The following is a 22,559-nucleotide window of genomic DNA, read 5'->3' on the forward strand; positions in this document are numbered from 1 at the left end:
ATATTATGTCTATTTATTTATTTTTTAAAAAACAATTATAACAATATACATACATATATAACATATTATGCTTTACATATATAATATATAAAATATAAAAATACCAGTAATTATTAAAATATATAATGTAGAGCATAGAAAGTAGAATAGTATCTTACAGCTGTTTCAGCCAAGAGGCCATAGTACCCCACTTTGCTACCATCCCTTCAGTGAACTGAAGTATTTGGTAGATAAGATTAAGGTACTTAGGTGTGCCTCTGGGCTTCATCAGAGAGTTTAGAAAGTTCATAAGGTTAAGTTATAAATATAAATACATACATATATATACACACTTTTACACATACATACATATACATAAATACATATCTATACATTTATATGTATATGTATATGCATACAAAGGAATAAATTATTATTATTCTTATTAGGTGTATTATATTATTCTTATTAGATAAAGTATAAACAGAGGGAAGAAAAATTATCAAAAGAGAAATAATAGTGAAATTTAAATAATTAATATATCTTAAGATTATTGTAGTTATGTTGGAATGAAAAGGTATATAATTGAGGAATATATATATATATATATATATATATATATATATATATATATATATATATATATATATATATATATACATATATACACACACACACATATATGCATATATATATATTTACGTACAAACACACCCATAGGTACATATATATTTCCTGTGTTGAAAAGGGAGGATTACTGTAGTAGTTTGTATTTTTCTTTTTATATAATTATAATAATTATACATAAACATATATATATACATATAAACATGCGATATGTATTCTATTGAGGGCTTGAGGTAACAGTCTACAATAAGTGGGTTAGAGTTTATATTAATACCTGTGATATTAGTCGGTACTAAAAGTAATAAATTTCCGGGTATTAATCAAGGTACTTTATTATTTTCCATTACTTTTTGTTTATCGAGTAAAAAAAAAACACTTATGTATTAATAATTGGGTATTCTACCAGCAGTGTCTTGGATGGATATTATCCCTTAGTTGGTTGGATTCACGTCTAACTCTCTTGGAATTAGATAGATATAGATATATACACATATACATATCTATATATAGTTGTGTGATAAAAAGTTTATTTCTCAACTACATGGTTCCAAGTTCAGCCCCACTGCATAGCACCTTGAGCAAGTGATTTCTCCTATAGCCTTGAACCAATCAAAACCTTGTTAGTGTATTTGATAAATAGAAACTGAAAGAAGCCCATCATATAAATGTGTGTGTCTGTGCTGGTTGACAACTACTGTTGGTATGTCTATGTCTCTATAACTTAGCAGTTTAGCAAAAATGATGGATAAAATAAGTACAAGGCTTAGAAAACAAATACCATAAAAACCCATGTAATTTACGCACTTTTTTTGCAAAAAAGTTGACTTTTATTTATGCTGGACAGTATAATGCTTACTTTTTCTGTATAAATTTACTTAAAACAATTAAATGGTTAACTACTTTTTGAAGTTTGATGTTCATGCTGGTAATCACGGTCCGGGCCATATTTTGCATTGCTTGGAGTTTCCACCTATCGCAATGGAGCCCAGCAATTTCCTTAGATCAGTTTTGCTCTGCTTAAGAAGTCTACCTTGTATTTGCTTCCAGGAAGCTATTGCTCACTTTCTCCGCATTAGAACAATGAAATTCATCACCGCCAACATCACCAACGACATCATCATAATTCATTCTTGTGCGTGTAAACTCACTAAGTGAATATGACTTAGCATTCCTACAGAAACCTTCATTTACCTTATATGATGTTTAATGTCATTTCACATTCATGTTGAATTATGCAGCAATCTTATGTTCTCTTCATAGAACACTTGTAATGTATGTATTACCAGTTCTTTTGGTATAGTAAATTTTTGCTATTCTTGTTTATGTCTTCTCACAGACATGCATATTCTAACAAGCTGCTTCTTAAATTTTGCACTTCCCTTGTTCAATAAACAGAGTTAAATTTGCAAAGCTGTTTATTTTCTCCTTTTAATTTTTAATGTTTACTTGAGCAGGTTACCAAACTATCAGTTTGGTCTTCTGGCTAAAATGATAATGACAAACTTTTAAGTTTGCTTGACATTTTATAAGTGTGAAAGGGATTAAAATTTCAATACTCCGTATCAAAGGTTCCAACAAGAATAGGCAAAAAATCAGAGCTTGAGACAAGAAGACACTTTTGATTCTGTTTACATAATCAGTTTGATTGGTCACCTTCCTCTGTCAGTTGAGTAAAGTGTCATCTGATGTTTATTGGTAATTAAACTTATTTTGCAACACTTGTGCATATTTATCAGCTTTGTTTTTGTTGATAAGAATTATCAATAACTTTTCCTATGATCGTGATTTGAGAAGACATACCAGAAGTATGCTAAAGATAGGACATAATCTCTTGTGGGCAAGAAATGTAAAATAAAGTTTATTATATAGAACACAAACACTTCGTAATTTAATAGGTTTCAATGTGATACCTGTTAAACAGAAATTATTTTTATTTAATGAAAATTTAATAAAATCTAATCATAAGTTAGTGAAATTATGCTAAATACAGCATCATTAAATGCAAAGAGAGACATCATCCATGCAGACGCATTTCTCTTCTATGACATTGTGATTTTCTCTCACACACTGTCTTGCAATTCAAAACATGTCAAGTCTCTAGTCCTCGCAATGCAGAACATTAGCAAATTTCTTCTTTTCTGCTTCTTCTCTGACTAAGTAAACCTGTCTCCTAGCTTCCCTTCTGGCTATCTGATACAATTCTCTGCTACCACCACACTTCCAGTCCTTCCAGGCTTGTTTCTTTTCCCTAATGACCCTGTCAATTACATTGTTCCACCACCATGTCACTTTAGGTTGAGAGGGGACTTTGCACCAGCCACAGATTTGGTCAGTAGCCCTCAACAGGTTGTCCCATAGGAACCTCCAGCTGTCCTCCATGTTATAGAATGCTATATCCTCCTCTTTCTTGTCAAAAGCTTCAAGCAATACATCTCTGAATCTCTGTCTATTCAGAGAATCCTTAAGCTTCCAGACCCTCCTTTTCTTGGCAGGCATTTAGCCCTGATCCTGAAGTCACTAACAACTAACCTATTTTGTGGGCTGCATTCTTCACCTGGGAAAGGTTTTGGCATTTATAAGCAGCAGTCTTTCTCATTTCCTGATGAGAATGTAGTCAATCTGACTAGTGTGCACACCGGACTAGTAGGTGAATAGTTGACTGGCAGGTTTCCTGAAGTTAGTATTACAAATCATAAGATCACTGGCATCACAGAATTCCAGCAGCCTGGTTCCCTCCTCATTGCAGGAATCAAATCCATTGCCACCATGCATACTATGGAAGTTCCTCTGATGTTGTCCAACATGCCCAGTGAAGTCGCCAGCCACAAAGATAAGGTCCTTGTCATTTGTCAACAAGGTAGTCTGCAAGAGGGTGTAATAAAATCGGTCTTTCTGGTCATCAGGTAGCCCTGGCTGAGGAGCATAGGCCGAGATAATGGTTGCTATTCCATGTTGCAGCACTAGTCTAAGCTTAAATATTCAATCACAGACACTGACTACCTCAATACACACATATGTTTACATTTACACACACACACACATATATATATATAAATATGTGTATGAGTTACATTCTACAAGACTGTCTGCAAACAACATTGTTTAAAACATATATTGATGAAATATATTTTTTGGAGGTAAAGCTCCACATGTACATTTATCCAGTTATGATTTTCATATAACAACCTAGTAATATAGGAATTTAAGAAAAGGTTTGTTTTGTCGTTGTTTTTTTAACTAGAAAGTTGTGTGTTGCTTTGTGATTGCCAAGTTTGTGTCTTTATCTATTATTTCTTTGTCATATTCAGTCACTATAGGGAAAACACATACATAAAGAAAAAATCTCTTTAAGAAGAGAAAGAGAATTTCATATGAAAAGATGGGTATACTTTTAGAGGAGATGGGTTTAAACACAGTTCTTGTGTAGAGACTGTTGTTGTATTAGTAGATGAAACAAAGGGTAAAGAATATTGTTTGATATTGATTTAGAGGTCAAAGGTTATCAATAAAGCAGCTTTTGGTAATCAACAAAATACTTGATAATAACAACTCAAAAACTCTGTGCAGGAGTCTAATCTAGGGTGTGGAAAGTTTCAGTTTTGCAGTGGTTTAGCAGCTGCTCAGTACTAATGAGCTTCTTAAATAGGAAGTAAAAATTTCCAAATGTTAAGAATATAATTTTTCTATTAAAAGCCAAGCTAATGTTTATTTGCAGTGTGTACTTTGAGGAGAATTTTTCAAATTGGCAGTATGGATAAAAATTGGAGGAGAGGAAAGAGGAGAGAGTGTGTGTCATTGTTTCTCTTTCCTTTGCTGCTTATTGCTGTAATCCAGCATGCATTGCTTCAAATTATGTTCAATTACACAGACAATTCAATACTCTCAAATCCATTTTTATTAAATTAAATTGAAAGGGATGAATGAGTGATTCTAAAAATAACATTCTCTTCATACATTCTAAACTTAAGAATTATTTGTGATATAGGAAGTGACTCACCTTTTGAGATAGAGAAACTGAGGTGTTTTAATTATAGACTAATGTTTTCATAACAGTAGAAATGAGAGAAGAGTCATAAAAGCAAAATATGCAGTTGTTTTCACTCATTTCCTTGGATAAAGAAATCTCAAACAGTTTGGAGCAGCATTTCCCAAAGTTTTAATTCTTGTGGAACCTTTGAAATACACATCTCAGGGAAATTACAAAAATTTTATTACATATCTTTAGTAATCTTTTTCTCTCTTAAATAAAGTTAAATTTCATAAGGGATTAAATGAACTAGAGAACCACTTTTGAAAGGTTTAACAGTGCTATATCCATCAGATACCACACAGAACATTTAAGAAATTTTATCTTAACAGTTGACAATAAGAAGAGCTTCCAGCTCTAAAATCCCTGTCGTCCAGATTATGCAGTTAGACAATTATGAAGCCAAAATATAACTTAATATATTCTATTTACAAGTTTTTTTTTTTCAATAATTTTATTACATGTCACCCTATTTCTTTTATTGTGTATCTAATTGACATGTTTTATTTGTTTGTTGTTGTTTTTTGCTTTATGTTTAAAGTTAATTTCTTATTCTGACAGAAAAATTATATAAAAATCTGTACAGAAGAGATAATCTTACCCAGTTTCCAAAGCAGCAAACTGAAATCCTCTGAAATAGCAAGCTTTTAGACAAATATCAATACTGACAAATCGACTTTTTAATATTTTTTTCATCTGTTGCAGAGCACCAATTCTTCCCTCAAAGCAGCCAACAAAGGTTCCTAGAAAATATGTACAGATTTTCAGTTACAAACATGAAAGATCAACAACTTTTCTTTTGCTTTTGTTACATACTCATGTGGGTTATACAGGTTTCTTACTGTGATACAAATGCTTAGGCAATTAATTTATACAAAAGCATTTCAGCACCATACCTGGACCCATCTGAAACTAAAGATACAAATAAATGTATTTCTTTCACCAGAGTAACATTAAAAGAATACTTTAACTGCACTCAGAGCCCGTAATATGCTTTCTCACACTTTTTCCCAGATATTTGATGGATTTTATGCACAGTAAAATGACAGGAGGCTGAAAAGAAAAATCTACTGGCTGTCAAATTACGTCTCAGAATTAATGTGAGAAATAGACATTGCTTCACAAAGACATCTATCTTAATACAAACTGTGAGATATTTGCTACCATTCTGCATGCTCATAGTTGCCTTAAAATATATAGCAAATTAAAAACCACTATATCTCAAATGGCAGATTTTGAAGCTAAAGTACTCGCTCTCTCTCATAAAAGTATATGATATATAACTTTTATATTATAATTCTTTGTTTTAATTTCACTTCTTTGTTCTGAACAGTTACAACATAAAATAGGTTTTTAAATTACCTAGTTTTAATTCAAGTGTTAGCATTTAGAAAAGCTTTCAATAAAAGTAAATACTAAAGCGAATTTGAACCTAATTTTCGCTGATAATTTTTTTTAATGTCTCCTTTATAACAGCAATCCAAGCAGCATCTGGTAGTTAACAATAGGTGATGACTCAAATCATTGAAAAGATTCTTTCTTATATTAACACAGAGCTGTTCAAACATTTTCATCAATTGACTCCAATAGAACTAGAGAAACTACACTCTTGCATAATTTCTCCCCATTTATATGCTTCACCTGAAATAACACGTACTGAATAAATGCAAACATTACCAAGCAAAACAGTACTGGCACACACAAAAAAAAAATAAAGCAATCTAAACACAAGTTTTACATCAAAATATTTAAAAAAAAACCTAACAAGTTAAGGTATTTGTCAAGTTTGCCTTCAAAACCAAGGAGTTAACCCTTATCAAGCAGACTCCAAAGACATTCTAGCCATGACCATCTCATCTGTTTTTCAGATGTTAGCATACCTCAAACTACATTGTCCAATATATTATATTTTTAATACAGTACACTGTGCTTTGAGGGAGATTTTGCTGTTACTTCTAGAAAGTCAAGTGACCACATATCCTTATTGGTTCATGTTGTTAAGTGTAGTGATTGTTGTATTTTATGTTCTTTAGTGTTGCTAGTAAGAAAGAGAAAAATATTTGAAGTTATTGTGTAGCTACACACAAGGAAATTATGAGAGGAGGTAATTCTAAGGTCATCTATTTAAGTTGTGTGTACAATTGTTAGTAGTGGGAAGATGTAAGTCCAAGTTAGAGAGATTAAGTGAGGAGATACAGCCTTGTGGTGTATAATGAAATTACTTTTAGATTTGTTACCGTCATACTCCACATAGGCTTGGCAACTTGAGTAATATTTTGCAAGGCAAAATTTGTTGTTTCTTAATGCATAGTTTATGACTTTGTTTATGAGTGGATAGCAAACAATAGAGTCAAATATTTTGCTAATGTTAATGGTGGTCAGAATAGTGTATGTTGGGGAATTTTGTCAATAAATTCATCCTCAGTATAGATTTGTCAATTGTGCAGTGGTTGGATATTGTTCTCTGAAATCATATTTTGAATTGAAACAAGAAATACAAGAGTTTTATAACAGGAATGAATTTTTCTACAATTTTTATGAATGTACATCAGAGAGTGATGGTTATGTATAATGTTGCTTCAGTTTTGTTTGTAAACCTGTGATTATTAGCCTTTCTGAGGAATTGGCAATGAAGGCATAAGGATGAGAAGATATTAGTGAGTGCAATAATTCTTTCTGGTCTTAAGTGTTTTAGGGGTACAATACTGATACTGTAATCCATTCTGAGTTTTTGTTTAGTGATTTGTGTTGTCTCTTTATATATGACTTATATATAAGTATTTGGTACTGGAATACTACAACATTTTAGTCTGAAGTGTTGATTTGTCTGGATGGCTATGGCTGCAACATTAGTTACTCAACTAATATTCTGGTATTGGTATGCCATTTTTCAGACAACCCACTATAGAATTAACTGGTAAAACCTATGGCATGTAAGTGATCAAATGATAGCACATAATCTATAAGTTCCTTGACAACCATAGTATGCACTCCAGCATGCTATGGTTTATTGTGCGGAATGGCACGTAAAAAGCACTATCCAAACGTGATCGATGCCTGGGCTGCCTGACTGGCTCTTGTGCCAGTGACACATTAAAAGCACCCACTACACTCTTGGAGTGGTTGGCGTTAGGAAGGGCATCCAGGTGTAGAAACATCACCAGATCAAATTGGAGCCTGGTGCAACCGCTGGCTTTCCAGTCCTCAGTCAAACCATTCAACCCATGCCAACGTGGAAAACAGGCATTAAACGATGATGATGATGAGTTGAGTGTAGAAGTTGAGCCTATTAAATTTTCTCTACTGCCCAGTTTGTTATTGTATACCTATTACATCTTGTGTGACCACAGTGGAGGCCAGCAAGGTACACTCAATTAGAGCACAACAATTGTCCTTTTGTATTTATCATTAGTGTTTAGAGATAATGGCACTATTGATGCTACAGGTATTTTAGTGTGTACATGCTTTTATGGTTGCCTGGAATGGGTGTTCTTAACGTAATTGTACTTTAAGGTGTTCTGGTGTTAAGTGATAGTTATACATTTTGTGCCAGGGACAGTGAAGGCTGGCGCTTGCTGCAACAATAAACTGTCTCTCACATGTCCAAGTAATCTCAGTTTAAATGTTTTTGTTTCATTGTATAGGTGATTTGAAGGTGTGATCAGTGTGCAGCCAGTGGTAATGCAAAAGGTTCTGTTCTAAGTTCTTTGTTATTTGTTGAGAAGAGACTGGTTACCCAAGTAGACACTAGTATAAACCATGATGGAATAATATAGTTTGTGAAATGAAGTGCTTTGCTCAAGAACACAATGCAACGCCTGATCTGGAAATTGAACCCACAATCTTGCAACCATAAGTGCAACACCTTAACCACTGCATAGGATGTCATTTCATGTAAGTTTGGTCTAATGTAGGATTTGAACTTGGCACAAAGTTAAAGAACTGGCTACCAATGACTCCCACATAGTATTTTATAACTAGGTGAGTTGAGGTAGTCGTAGTTAAGTGCCTTCTGTCTGAATAAGGTTAGTTAAGGATGTGAATCATTTGCATAATGCTACAAGGTGTGCCAATAATTACTAAAGAACTAATACAGTATAGGGTGTGACTACATATATATAGGTTTAGATTTAGATTCATAATTGAATATGGTACTTATGTTTAGGCACCAGAATATAGTATGGAGTAGCATATAAATGGAGTAGCATGAAACGTGCGTACTGCAATCATCTTTAAAATCCGTGTTGCTTATTTTGTTTATATATATATATATATATATATATATATATATATATATATATATATATATATATATAGTTCATATTAATAGAAAGACAAAGACAGGTGTAGGAACAATAAGCAAGTGTATTAGTTTGATGCTCAGGAAAAAAGGAAAATACTTTTACGTTTCGAGCCTACGCTCTTCGACAGAAAGGAATAAGAGGAAATAAATAGAGAGAGAATGAAAAAAACATGTTGAGTTAGCCTTAAGAGTGGATTTGATAGATGGAAACTGAAAGAAACCCATCATGTATGTGTGTGCGTGTGTGTACTCTTGCCTAGACATCACACAATGGTTGTAAATGAGCATCATCATCATACAAGTGATGTTGTTCTTTTCCAGTTTTCTGTGAGAAACATTTCTGGTCATGGAAAAATATTTTCTTATTTGAAAACAGGCGAGGGTTGTTGACAAGAAGGGCTTCTGGCCATAGAGTATCTGCTACAGTAAAACACTATCTGGCCCATGCAAGCATGGAAAAGTGGATGTTAGAATAATGATAATTCATATGCATTTAGTCTTGTTGGGAAATTGGATCAACAAAAATGATACATTAATCAGACTATGTTAGTATTAGAAAACAAGTATATCAATAGCATATTAGGATATTTTGGTAAATCACTGATGTTAAATAACAGCAACAGTTTCTTTTACAAGAATATAGAGTAAAACATTCTTACAAGGAATTAATCATAATAAACAACAAAATTAGAGAAATTCTTACCATTTGGTGAATAAAACTGATTTGGGGTTTTGATCCCTATTTCCAATTAAAAATGAAGAAAATATATTATTATAATTAAATTAGAAAAATAATTTTTTATAGTGTGATTTTAAGGCTACTTATTTCCACACTTGAATTTATTTATTATTAACATTGCTTCATCATAAAAACAGGATCTTGGAAACCCTTCTGTCACATTCCAAACAATATCTTAAATAGCTTAGGTGTTGTTTCCAACAACTAAATTTGAATTTTTTAAATTCTTTCTGTCTTTCCATAGTATATATGAGGCAAGCCAAAGTTGATATTTAATCATCATCATTTAACATATGTTCCCCCATCTTTTACAGAAGAAAGCAATGAGCTAACTATATTACTATATCATATTAAACTATAATTATCTTACAATTAAGCTTTATTCATTTATTTATTGTAAACTATTTACAATATCTATCTACCAGAAAAACAAAAACAAATTTAATTTGATTTGCTTACATGATGTTTATGAAAAATTAGGGGTCTTAAATTATTCTCTTATTCATATAATAATGTTGATAACAACATGACAATTTTCAGTTTTATCCAAATTTTATTTCACCCACTTAGCATTATTAAAATTTTTTTTAATGAACATCATTATGAGATAAAAAAGTTAGATACATAAGAAATATTATGTGACATTTATTGGAAAGGGAAAAGTGAGGTAGAAAAGCTATTAAACTATTAGTCCTTGTATGGGTCACTTGTTCTGTCACAACATATATTTCATAGTGTCTCTGGATAAGACAAATTAAATGTCTTTTTCTAAGGGACAAATTTCAATGCCATAAGAAATTTTTTACATACATCACCTACTAGATTTAATGTCTAGATTTACAAAACCTACTAAATTTAATGTCTAAATGTGTGAAATGAACTGTTAGTAACTTTATAAGTTTTTGAACTATTAACCTCATTTTTAAAGATGAATAATTTTTTTGGCAGTATCTACATCTATACTATGTTTTGATGGTGGTTTTGTTTTTATTCCTAGGTGTGTACAAAGTAACAGATTAGATTTCATTTAGAAATCCTAATTTCTAAAGAGTAATAACATTTTCTAAAGATAAGGTTAACAATTTTCCTGATGAATAAGTACCAGAACTTTCTGAGTAATTTACTAGCAATAGACAATGAAATATTATCTAAGAGATGCATCTCATACCTTAACTCTAATATATCTTAATTTTTCACTATCTGGCTGTCTGTATTTTATGAAAAGATGAATTTTACTAACTTGCTTCACAGATGAATTCCCATATTTACTAAACAAATACTGTTTACTAAATAGGAATTTGTTACATATAATTAATGATTAACATTCAAATTTGATTTTAATATATTTCTTATATGTGAGTAAAAATTAGTTAAATCAATAATTTTTGTTTCAGACATTTTGTTTTCAGCTTTTTGTCCTTGTAAATACATTATTTTCTTAAAAATTGATTGTAAACTAACCAAATAAGAATAGTAAATCCAGTAACTTTATCATCTAACCAGCTATTCCATTATGCTTGATATCCATGCTATTGAGCAGTATATGAATTTAACTGTCTCTATTAGTATCAGCTCATTAGCCTTAACTAAATTGTTAGTTTCCTTTGTTCTATCTACATATTAATTATACTTGCTTCCTTAATTTCCCAAATTCATTCTCATAATATGTCAATAATACTATGTTCAGTTTAGTAAATAATATTTTTAAAACTTTTGTTCGTTTTTAAACCTTCTTAGTCTACAAAACTGTATTTTACCTTAGATTTATATACATTTAATAAACATTATTCTCATGTTTTCCCCTAATCTTAATCAGCCAGAATTTTCAATGATACTAGATTTATAACCTCTAGTGCACAATACACTGTTCAAACGGTCTATTCTATGAATAGAGAAATCTTTCATTGGTATAAAAGTATCTGTCAGCAAATACAGGCTTCAACTACCATCAACATTAACCACATTATCAACACCATTGAAATTGCTTGAATTATAAAAAAAAAAAAATTATTCTTTCTAATATTATATGTTCTCATCATTATTCTTTGCAATTCTCCCATTAATTATTTACATTTGAAATGAATCAATCAGAGTGTTACTGCCAGCAGCTATTGGAAACACTTATATTACTAAAGATAAAGCAGGATAAAAGTTTTGCAGGTGATGGGATGTTTTAATGGGTGGATGACAGTTTAGAAATAAGTTATATAAATAGCCAGTTGTTTGAAAGTAAATATATCAAATAGTAAAAGTACTAGATACCCATGAAGAGAGGTAAAATAATTGTGATGTTATGAGCTGAGACAGCAAGTAAAGTGGGAACAGAGGTGACAAGCTGTGTGTGGCTGTTGTTCCTTTTCTTGGCGGAAGCAGGTGTCGCCAATGTGCCAGGAGAGAGAGAGTGAAGAGCGAGGGAGAAAAAGGAAAAAGATTTCCACACAAGGTAGTCTTTCCTTCTACTTCCTTTCTGCAGTGTAACCTACTGTCTTTTTCTCCTGTGGTTAAGGTAAGGACAAATTGTTTTACATCCAATTGCCTAATCCCTGCTACAAGCTATTTCGGCTCATAACTGTGTGAACATATCAAAGTGAAAATCACTAGCAATGTGATAAGACCATTTAGTGATGAGTGAATTGTAGTCATACAGGTGAAGATGGTTAGTTTGGTCACAAAACTGCAGGGAGTTAGCAATTTCACAAGTTTTATTATCTAGAGGGGCTGGTGTTGACACAATATCTAGAAATGAGCAAAGAAGCCTTGCTAGATGCAAGAAGAAGAGAAGCCAGGTTAAAGGAAGTTTTTATGGAAAGAGCATCCGTGACCTACAGCAAGCAGGGAATAGTAAGATAGACTGAGGAACTGGTGAATGTGTTTGCCTGGTGTAGCCATCTGGTTTCACCAATCCTCAGTCAAATCGTGCAACCCATGCTAGCATGGAAAGCGGACGTTAAACAACGATGATGATGATACAGAACACTGTTTTTGACTAGAAAGATTGACCCAATGTCACAAAGGAGTGTTCAGAAAGTGGTTAGAAGTTGAGTGTGAATGAGAGAGAAGATATTTGAATAAGAAACAATTGCAAGTAGTTGGTGGTGAATGTGACAAATTATCGCCCAATTCACTTCTGACCTGGTTGAGCAGCTATTTGGAGAGAAACTAGCAGAGAAGCTGCAGTTGAAATTACAAGAATTAAAGTAAGGACAAATTGTTTATCTTCTGTTTACCAATCCTGCTATAATAATGAATAACTGAAATCAATTTAAAGAACAGAATAATAACTAAAACTGATGCAAAATCAATCATGGATCTAGTTTTTTCATTCACAAAATATGCATTTTTTAAAAGGAAGTATAAAATCTGAAAATCAGCTATAATAATGTAGCTTTCCAGTCTCATTGCTTTGAAGGTATGATGTTGTGGAGAAAAAAAAATTGAAGAAAAAAGTTACAGAGGTTTAAAAATCAAAACTGGGTATTTTTAGCCAATGGCAAGACAGAAATTTTTTGCATTTAGCGAAGCAGTGTCAATTTTAAGGATGTACCCTGTGAAATTTATAGTTTAGTGCCTGACCTGTTAATTGCAGGTTCCTAAATAAACAGAAATACCTAATTTCATTGTGGGTTTCTAAGTAAACAGAAACATCTAATAAAATCAACATGTATCATCTTACTGCTTCTTTTGTCTCTTCATTGATTGTATATTTTTTTAATCATTTTTAAAAATTTGTTATATTAATATATTTGTCTGCATTTGTTTACTTTATGCATATTTCAGTATTATGTATACTTGTCATGTATTTGTGTACATCATTAATATATAAGTGTGTGTGTGTGTGTGTGTGTGTGTGTGTGTGTGTGTGTGTGTCTGTGTGTGTGCATGAAAAAGGGGTGTCTGTCTCCAAAACTCCAAAGTTAAATAACGTTTTCATGCTTGGGTTTGTAAATTACAATAAGAATAACATTAGTTGACAAAGAATTTGTCCCAAGGAAAAGAATACCTGTATCTAATACGTTTTTGCATGTGGAATTCAAAAATAATGTCAAATTATCTGTATCACCCACAGTTTCTCTGCTCCACGATATTCCTCTCAGTTTCTGTTACATGGGCTAAATTTCAGTTAAGCTGTTGAAATGTGAAGCTAACAGTTTAAGAAATACTCCTAATTAAAATTTTTATGAATAGAATTAACCTAGTGAAATCATAAATCCAGCTGAATCAATGAGTCCCAAAAATATATGAAATGAAAAATATGTAAGAATACTAACACACAAAAGCACAGAAAAATATGTAATATACTAACACACAGAAAGATTAAAACAAAACACATGGGTGAAAAGAATGTCATGGTGCGAAGAATCAAGGGTGAGAAATCAACATAGACAACAGCGGCACAGACAAAAGTGAACCACAACACAGCATGGGATTGTCATCGTAACAATTTGCTAATGCCACACTGTCTATTGATTGGCTAAAATTACCCAAATTTCCCAACTTTAATTCCAAATAACATCAGATTCTTTAATTTATGAGATTTTTTGTAATTGGTTAATCGTAATCAAAATTCAGAGTTACATCGATACACCAAAATTGAAAGTGATCTGAGCAAAATTAAGGCGGGGGGGGGGGGTCTCATTTTGTAAATGAGAAAGACTAGATCCTCAATCATTTTCTCTCATAATAAAACATTAAAAAAACAAGATGATATATTATTTCAAAATAACTATTAAAACAAACCAATAAGGGATCCTTAGCATGGTCACTCAACTTGGTAGAAACTGCAGCCAAATTTCCCTCCAACTTATACTCTGTATTGAATAATGTAGTCTAGGGTACACTATCCTTGTCAAAACTAAAAAGGTGCAATTGTCACAGATACCTTTGATTATAAATTTGCTCAGTAATGGCTGGTTTAGGGCTAAGTAACAACAAACATATGTAGATTAGAAACATTAAAAAGATAAAAGATTTCAGGGAAATATTTAGGAGGTATCCAAGTTACTCACAATAAACTTGTAAAAAGGTAAGAGAATCTGAAGGCTGAGAGCCACAATACTGCATTTCATTTCCAGGACATCTCTGATCACAATGAGAACTAAGTTTTTTATGATGTTTAGGGCTTTCAGCAGTAGCAAAACATTGTCTCCTAATCAAAAAGATAAAAAAGTGTTTCTTTACTTAAATAGATATTAAAAGTTCAGTTTTAAATAATTGCTTCAAGGTGCTGTGCCAGAAAAGAGTTAAAGAAGATATATTAGTTTTGAGGGATAAGAGTACTGGATGAAATTAGTATACTAGCTTCTCTTGTTTTTATTATGAATTTGATTAACTGGAGTAAAATTTTAAGAATTCATGGTTTGAAAATATCAGAAAAGTGAAAAAAGAAAATTGTTTATTATTCCTACAAATTGTTAGAGCTTTCATCTATTGTTATTTGAGGAAGGTATCAACTTTAGTTAACAGTAGATATTCTAAATGATGGATACCACAATATTGCATTACATCTTAATGATGTTATAAAGGCTCCAATATGATCTGGCAGAGTTTCTACAGCTGGATGTTTCTTATTCTTTACTTTACTAGAAGTAATAATTTGTCCTATACTTTTCCAGGTGTAATAACTTGTCCTGTACTTTTCCAGGTTTATAATCTTAAGAATATTACTTTTCATGCTCGCATTTTTCCATATAATCCATGATTTTTTCCAGGCATTGCTGTTATAAGATAATTAATAATGTGTCAATTAATAATTTAAGATTTTAACTTATAAAATACTGAAAGATAATATTTCAATTTTTCGATGTAAGTGATGATAATATTTCAATTTTTCCATGTTTAATTTAAATATATGCTGTGATTGAATTATTTGATATTACCCATCCACACCAAATTAATGGCAGAGATTTTTACCATGTTGCTGGTTGTACCATGGTTAACCAAAAGTTACGAACAACAAGATCCCAAAACCATCAGTTACCAGTCTCACCTTAAGTAACCTAGATTTTGAGCTTGGTATAATAGCACTGACTGCTGCTAATCTAGATCTATCAATAATTATTCAATACAGAAGTAATTATAAAAGCATATCAGATAGACACAAGTCAAAATTACCTATGTCCCATTAATATAAATTTGATATATGAAAAATCCCTTTTAATTCATTTTGAAATTTAAAAAGTAAATTTAGAATATTAGCACTTTTAACCAATGCCTTTTCTGGACAGCCTTACTACATGCCTTCAGATCTGCCCCTAGAGACACAGCCAAAAATGACTATATTCCTGCCTCAATAAATTTAGATGCACATATCTGAAGCATATAACACATTAATGAACTGGCCTGATTAAATAATTAACTAAAAAGAAAAGGAAAGCACTTAAGCAAGAAAAGCAGAAAGCAAGTTAAATAAAGATGAAAGAGAAAATTAATAATAAAAGTTAAACTTACCCTAATTCAACAACATATTAAAAATAACTTTATTAAATACTTAATTAAAAAATAAAATAAATGAAAGGTAAAGTCAACCTTGATGGAATTTGAACTCAGAACGAAAAGACAGACAATATAACTCCAAGCATTTCACCCAGTGCGCTAATGTTTCTGCCAACTCACCACATTATGATGTAAATATTCATTTTAGCAATATATTCTTATCTTAACATTATAGCTTGGGGCATTACTTCTTACTTCCTCACTTACTGACAATAAATTTCATTACATTTCACCTCATAACTTTTTTTCTACTAATTTTTGTTCAATGCAACTAACAGTTCTGAATTCCTCATGCATTTTTCTATTATTTAAACCTAAGAAAAGTATACTTTTATTTTAAAATAAAATTTATGTTAATTGAAGATGAATAAGTGCCTTACTGCCCCCCTTGAGGTCACAGATATTTTGATGTAACTTTTTTACTACTGAACCAAATCTCAAACTATTTATGCCAAAGTGTAGCTGAGGAGATGTCCTCTTTTTTTGTAATTTAGGTTGAGAACTGAATTAGTGGTGAAACTTGGAAGCTACTGTGATTGACGAACTGATGGACTTAAGAATATATTCAACCACTACCGTGGTTGAATGATATATATATATATATATATATATATATATATATATGTGGCATTTTCCAAGTAATTGTTGTCCCTGAAATGCCAACATCAAACTGTGACACTGTGTGACCTTCTCGACCAATTGCAGGCTAACACCCAGTAATAAACAGTGACTTTCTCCTATTAACATCTCATTCTAATTCCAATGACTGAAGACAGACATCACGCTTGAAACTCGAAGTACCAAGGAATTTGAATCAAACTGTTTGATTCATATATATATATACACCCACATACATCACTGTATCAAACAGACTGTCAGATGTTGTTATACAATGCATTTCCATTTCTTTTTCGATTGCAACCTTTTTTTCCCTCTTGGCCCAAATTGTTTAACTCAATCATCTAAATCATCTTTCCATCATCATGGAGGCCTTCTGAGTAGCCTTTTCAGATCTCATATATATGGTAGCAAATTGGTAATATGCTACTAGCAAAGATGTAGATTTGATTCCAGTTTAGTTCTCCCCATTCCTTCTATCTACACTTCCCCTTTCAATCAATACACACACACACACACACATATACATGAAGATGCACACATTATTAACAGATATTTTTGACATTATTTACATTATTTACATTCGACAGATATTTGTCCTCATTTTGTTTGTTGTTAACACGTTTTGGCTGATATACCCTCCAGCCTTCTTGAGGTGTTTTGGGAAAATTTAGAACTTGGGTTCTCATTCCTAAGGTATTTTTCGATATTATTATTATTATTATTATTATTATTATTATTATTATTATAATTATTATAATTATTATTATTATTAGTGTTCAGGTCACTGCTTGGAATCGTTGTGTTAACAACAAACAAGATGAGGACAAATATCAGTCGAATGTAAATAATGTAAATAGTGTAAATATTGTACAGAATTCCTCATCTCTTAAATATAGAACTGTAGATATATATATATTTTTTTGTATTTTTCCATTTATTTGAATATTTGCTGTTCAATCAACTAGAATGTTAATTGAAACAATACTAATGAACATATAAGTGCATGAAAGACCATAAACTGCCAAAACAATAAGAAATATCAAGAATGGCTTCAATATTATTCATATATGAAAGTATTACTCTACAATTTGTTTATTTAGCTGTTTTTTCTTTTGGTTTTGTTTTGATTGTTGTAGATTGTCTTATAAATGTGCTGCAGCAAAGGGGTTTAAGATTAGAACAGTAGGTAACATGCAACTCCTTAGTGAGTTAAACCAGAAAGTTATTTATCTACAAAAGAAACTAGTTTACTATCTTTTGTATAACCATGTAATTACTTTGCAAGAAAATGATGGATCTTCCATAAAATCTTATCTCAAAGCACATGGGAAAACTTATAAATGCTTTGTGCATTTAAAAATATGTTTATTATCTAATTGCATCAGCAGTTTATGAACTACAATATTCATGGGTAATAAATTTTAAATAATTTTATTTCTAACTAAATTGATAAAATATGCTCTATTAAAAAGAAATTTTGAACTATTTTGTATTAACGAAAAAAATTTTTTACAAGCATTTCCTATACTTTTTAATGATTTGATAATTGAAAGGAACAGGCAGTTCTTAATAACCTTAGCAAGCCTTCCAAAACTGGTAAAATTGATATGGTTACTTTTCAGTTTGAACATCTTTAACCATTCCAACATCAATCTGCCTGAGATCACTCCTGGTTCAATGGCACGGAACAGTTTGTTTTAAAGTGTTGTGGGGGCGGGTGCACTGAAAGTGTAGCTGCTAGAATAAGAATAGCCTGGGCAAAGTTTAGAGAGCTCTTACCTCTGCTGGCGACAAAGGGACTCTCACTCAGAGTAAAAGGCAGACTGTATGACGCATGTGTACAAACAACCATGCTACATGGCAGTGAAACATGGGCTGTGACTGCTGAGGACATGCGTAAGCTCGCAAGGAATGAAGCCAGTATGCTCCGCTGAATGTGTAATGTCAATGTGCATACCCGTCAGAGTGTAAGTATCTTGAGAGAAAAGCTGAACATAAGAAGCATCAGTTGTGGTGTGCAAGAGAGACGATTGCGCTGGTATGGACATATGGTGAGAATGACTGAGGATAGCTGCGTGAAAAAGTGCCACACCCTAACAGTTGAGGGAACCCGTGGAAGAGGTAGGCCCAGGAAGACCTGGGCTGAGGTGGTGAGGCAAGACCTTCGAACATTGGGCCTCACCGAGGCGATGACTACTGACCGAGACCTTTGGAAATGTGCTGTGCGTGAGAAGACCCGGCAAGCCAAGTGAGATCGTTACCAGTGCCCCTGGACTGGCTCTTGTGCGGGTGGCACATAAGATGCACCATTTTGAGCGTGACCGTTGCCAGTACCGCCTGACTGGCCTTCGTAGGGTTTTCGAGCGAGATCGTTGTCAGTGCCTCTGGACTGGCTCTTGTGCGGGTGGCACATAAAAGACACCATTTCAAGCATGGCCGTTGCCAGTACCGCCTGACTGGCCTTCATGCGGGTGACACGTAAAAGCACCCACTACACTCTCTGAGTGGTTGGCGTTAGGAAGGGCATCCAGCTGTAGAAACTCTGCCAAATTAGATGGAGCCTGGTGTTGCCATCCGGTTTCACCAGTCCTCAGTCAAATCGTCCAACCCATGCTAGCATGGAAAGCGGACGTTAAACGACGATGATGATGATGATGATGATTTAAGTCATGTGTCATAATTTTATGTTAGAACCATTTGTTAAGTAATGTCCTAAATGGCAGGTTAATAATGCAGAAAGTTTTTTTCTTTTTCTTTTTATCTTTCACTAAAACCCTTTGAATTCCTGGTTATTTTTAAAAAAATATTAAAACTGAAACATTGACAGTATATTTCATTAAGTACACATGGCCAAGTTTATGTCTGTAGTAAAAACATAGAAGCTAGAAAGGAATTCCAGAGAAGTAACATTCTGGAAAGAAAAGATTGGGAACAGTACTTAGTAAGGACTTGGGGTCATCAAGATTCAGAACAAGTGATGACAAATGTGTCTCAGGTAGTCCTCTGTAGAAGCAGTATGTAATTTACTAGTTCTCAAAAGCAGAGGCTGTTGAAGTAGCAGTAGAATAGGTATAGTGAGGAGACAGGTATAGCTAGAGGTCACTATATTTTGCATGTCCTTCTTTGAGTGTGTTCTAAGTTATTTGTACGTATAGCAGCAGCATCAACCCACATATAAGCAGTATTCCATTGTAAGTGTCACTTAAGCATTACAAAAATGTGATACTTTTCACAACTTTTTGTTCTAGATTCAATATAATTGTTTTTTATTCCACATTAAATCCATTGCTATAAAAATTTTTACAAAAATTTTACCCATAAAATTTATCTAAATAATGGTAATCCTTCTCTTTAAGCCAAAGAATCTTTACATAGTTATTCAACATGTTAGAAACAGCAGCAAAAGTTCCTTCAATGTTATCATATTAAAAAAGGAAATGCACATTGGATTCTGTAATCCTAGATACATTGTACCAGGAAAAAAGATAAGCTGTGCATGGTTAGAACGCCTTTGACCCCAAGCTCTGCTGGATCAGTTATTATGGGGTTAAATACTAAAAACAACTTTTCTTGTATTATTATAAGGAAGCAAACAATTTCTATTTTACTAATTCAGTAACATGTCTATTATTGTTTTGCCTGCACAGAGGACAAGGTCCTTGAAATCCTGAATTAGAAATAAGGATCTAGGAGTCAATCCTATCCCTATCTGTGTGGATATATCTGGAGAAAATATTGACTGAGATTTAGAAACACAAAAAAAAACATTTATACTTAGTATAAAAAAAAAAGAGATACATCTAGATTCAAGCAGAGCCATGTGGTTCAGAAGTTCACTTTACAGTCAGTAGCCTCTGGTTCAATTCCACTGTGCAACACCTTGGGCAGATATCTTCTACATTAGATGAACCAATGCTTTTGACCAGCATTTAGTACATATACATATACACTCACACACAATGTATCATGTATGCATGTATATGTGTCTGTTTATGTTAACAAGTGTAAACTAGTGTGTCAAGTGGACAAGCTAAGAAATAAATACCGATAAGCATAAGACAAAATAAATGCTGGGTTTGATATGATTAACTAAAAACACTTGATGACAATGTCCCAGCATACCCACACAATCCAATGACTGAAACCAGAAAAAGAATATTCCAAAGCAAATATGAAAGAGGTGGTAGTTCTAGGGATTGTTAATCCGTGATATGATCTCACAAATGTAAAGAAATGATTGAGTACATGGTTTAGTAGTTAGGGTCTTGAGCTCACGATCATAAGGTCATGAGTTTGTTTTTTAGACCAAGTACCAGCTATGGGCTTGAGCAGAGCATTTTGCTTTTTAATGTATCCATTCAACTCAGTTGAAAATAAACATCAGCTGAGTGCTGGTACCATCTTTTCACCCTCCAACTGTTCACGTCCTGATTGTTTAGCTGGATCGAGATGAGTGGGCCAAAAGGGTGTCTGTAATGCTTGCAATTACATAGGCACCTAAAATAATTAGTGAAAACATGATTAGACTATCAGATTAAATTTGCTTGTGAGTGATGGCCAAGCTTTAGGCTTCTCACATACATATAAAATAAATATTAAAAGAAAAAAAAACACTGCAAGTGTAAAACTCTAGAGTATATCTCTAAGAATCAAATTCTTACAGCTGCATAAAAAGAAGAAATAATGAAGACTTTGATCGGTTCAGTGTTAGAATGAATAAGTTACAGCCCAGACAAAACCCATCCTATATAATGATGGAACACTGAAATAAAGTAAACATGAAATTTGAAGAAAAGGATAAAAAAACAGTAATAGAATAGAAAGAGAAAACAAAATAATAGTAATAAAGAGAAAATGTACCAGACAGAGAGAAGTGAGAACGCATGTTTATACAATGAGATTGTGTTATGTGCAAATGAGGATGGTAAGAGGACAAAGAACACAAGAGACTGGGAGTGGGGAAGAACAACAAAAGAAAGATGTCACAAATAAAAAAAGAAGGCATAATGATTTGGGTATGTTGACAATAAAAAGGAAATTACTTTCTCCCTGAATCTTTTTTGGATACTTCATGGGGTAAGATTATATTTGATGAATATATTTTATTCTCTATCTTCAGACTGGTATATTTTCAACATGTGGTGGGTATTTAGATAATTTTTTCAAATAATCACCCATGTCAGCACCCACTAATCTTGGCAATAATCTAATAGTTACTTCCTCCCCTTTCTTGATTTGTGAGGGATTAATCTAAAGAAGAGCAGTAGAAGTACCTAAATCTTTTCTATGGAAATCCAGATTGGAGTGTACAGTTAGCTGTGTCATATTAGTACAGTTACAGTTCTATGTAAATTGTCTAATGAAAATATAAAAAAAACTGAAGGGAAAATTAAATCAGGGGTTGAGGAATATAGTTCTGAGTAAAAAATGAAGATAATCCCATCAAAAATCTCAGGAAACTATTAGAATACATTGTCATGTCTTCAAAAAGAAACAACAAAAAATGAAGTATGATTTTGAGTGTCCTGAAAAGTAGAAATATCTGGGTACATTTATTTTGAAGAGAAGAGCCTCGCCTAAATTATTATATTTTTTTATTTTCACATTACACCAATATACTTCACTTCATTGCTTTCCATTGGGCAAGGAAGATTTATGTAGCTTCAAGATTATAGTTGAAATGACAGGATGAGAAAATGTGGGCATATTTGAGTGAGTGTAAAAGGTAACATAAAATCAATAAGCTCAGATGAGCTGAAACAATTGTAGTA

General features: G+C 32.5%; 1 protein-coding gene across 1 annotated transcript in view; it reads right to left on the reverse strand.

Moving 5' to 3' along the window:
* The window catches only part of LOC106878286 (uncharacterized), a 135,218-nt gene that overhangs the window by 25,975 nt on the left and 86,684 nt on the right, over window positions 1–22,559 (reverse strand). Inside the window, exons 11-13 of the mRNA XM_014927463.3 lie at window positions 14,682–14,821; window positions 9,640–9,675; window positions 5,235–5,376 (exon numbers count right to left, since the gene is read on the reverse strand). Coding sequence (XP_014782949.1) covers window positions 5,235–5,376; window positions 9,640–9,675; window positions 14,682–14,821 — 318 coding nt within the window. The remainder of the gene's footprint in view (window positions 1–5,234; window positions 5,377–9,639; window positions 9,676–14,681; window positions 14,822–22,559) is intronic.

This window comes from Octopus bimaculoides, chromosome 3 (genome assembly GCF_046866305.1).
Source record: "Octopus bimaculoides isolate indiv1 chromosome 3, ASM4686630v1, whole genome shotgun sequence".
Taxonomy (NCBI): Eukaryota; Metazoa; Mollusca; class Cephalopoda; order Octopoda; family Octopodidae; genus Octopus; species Octopus bimaculoides.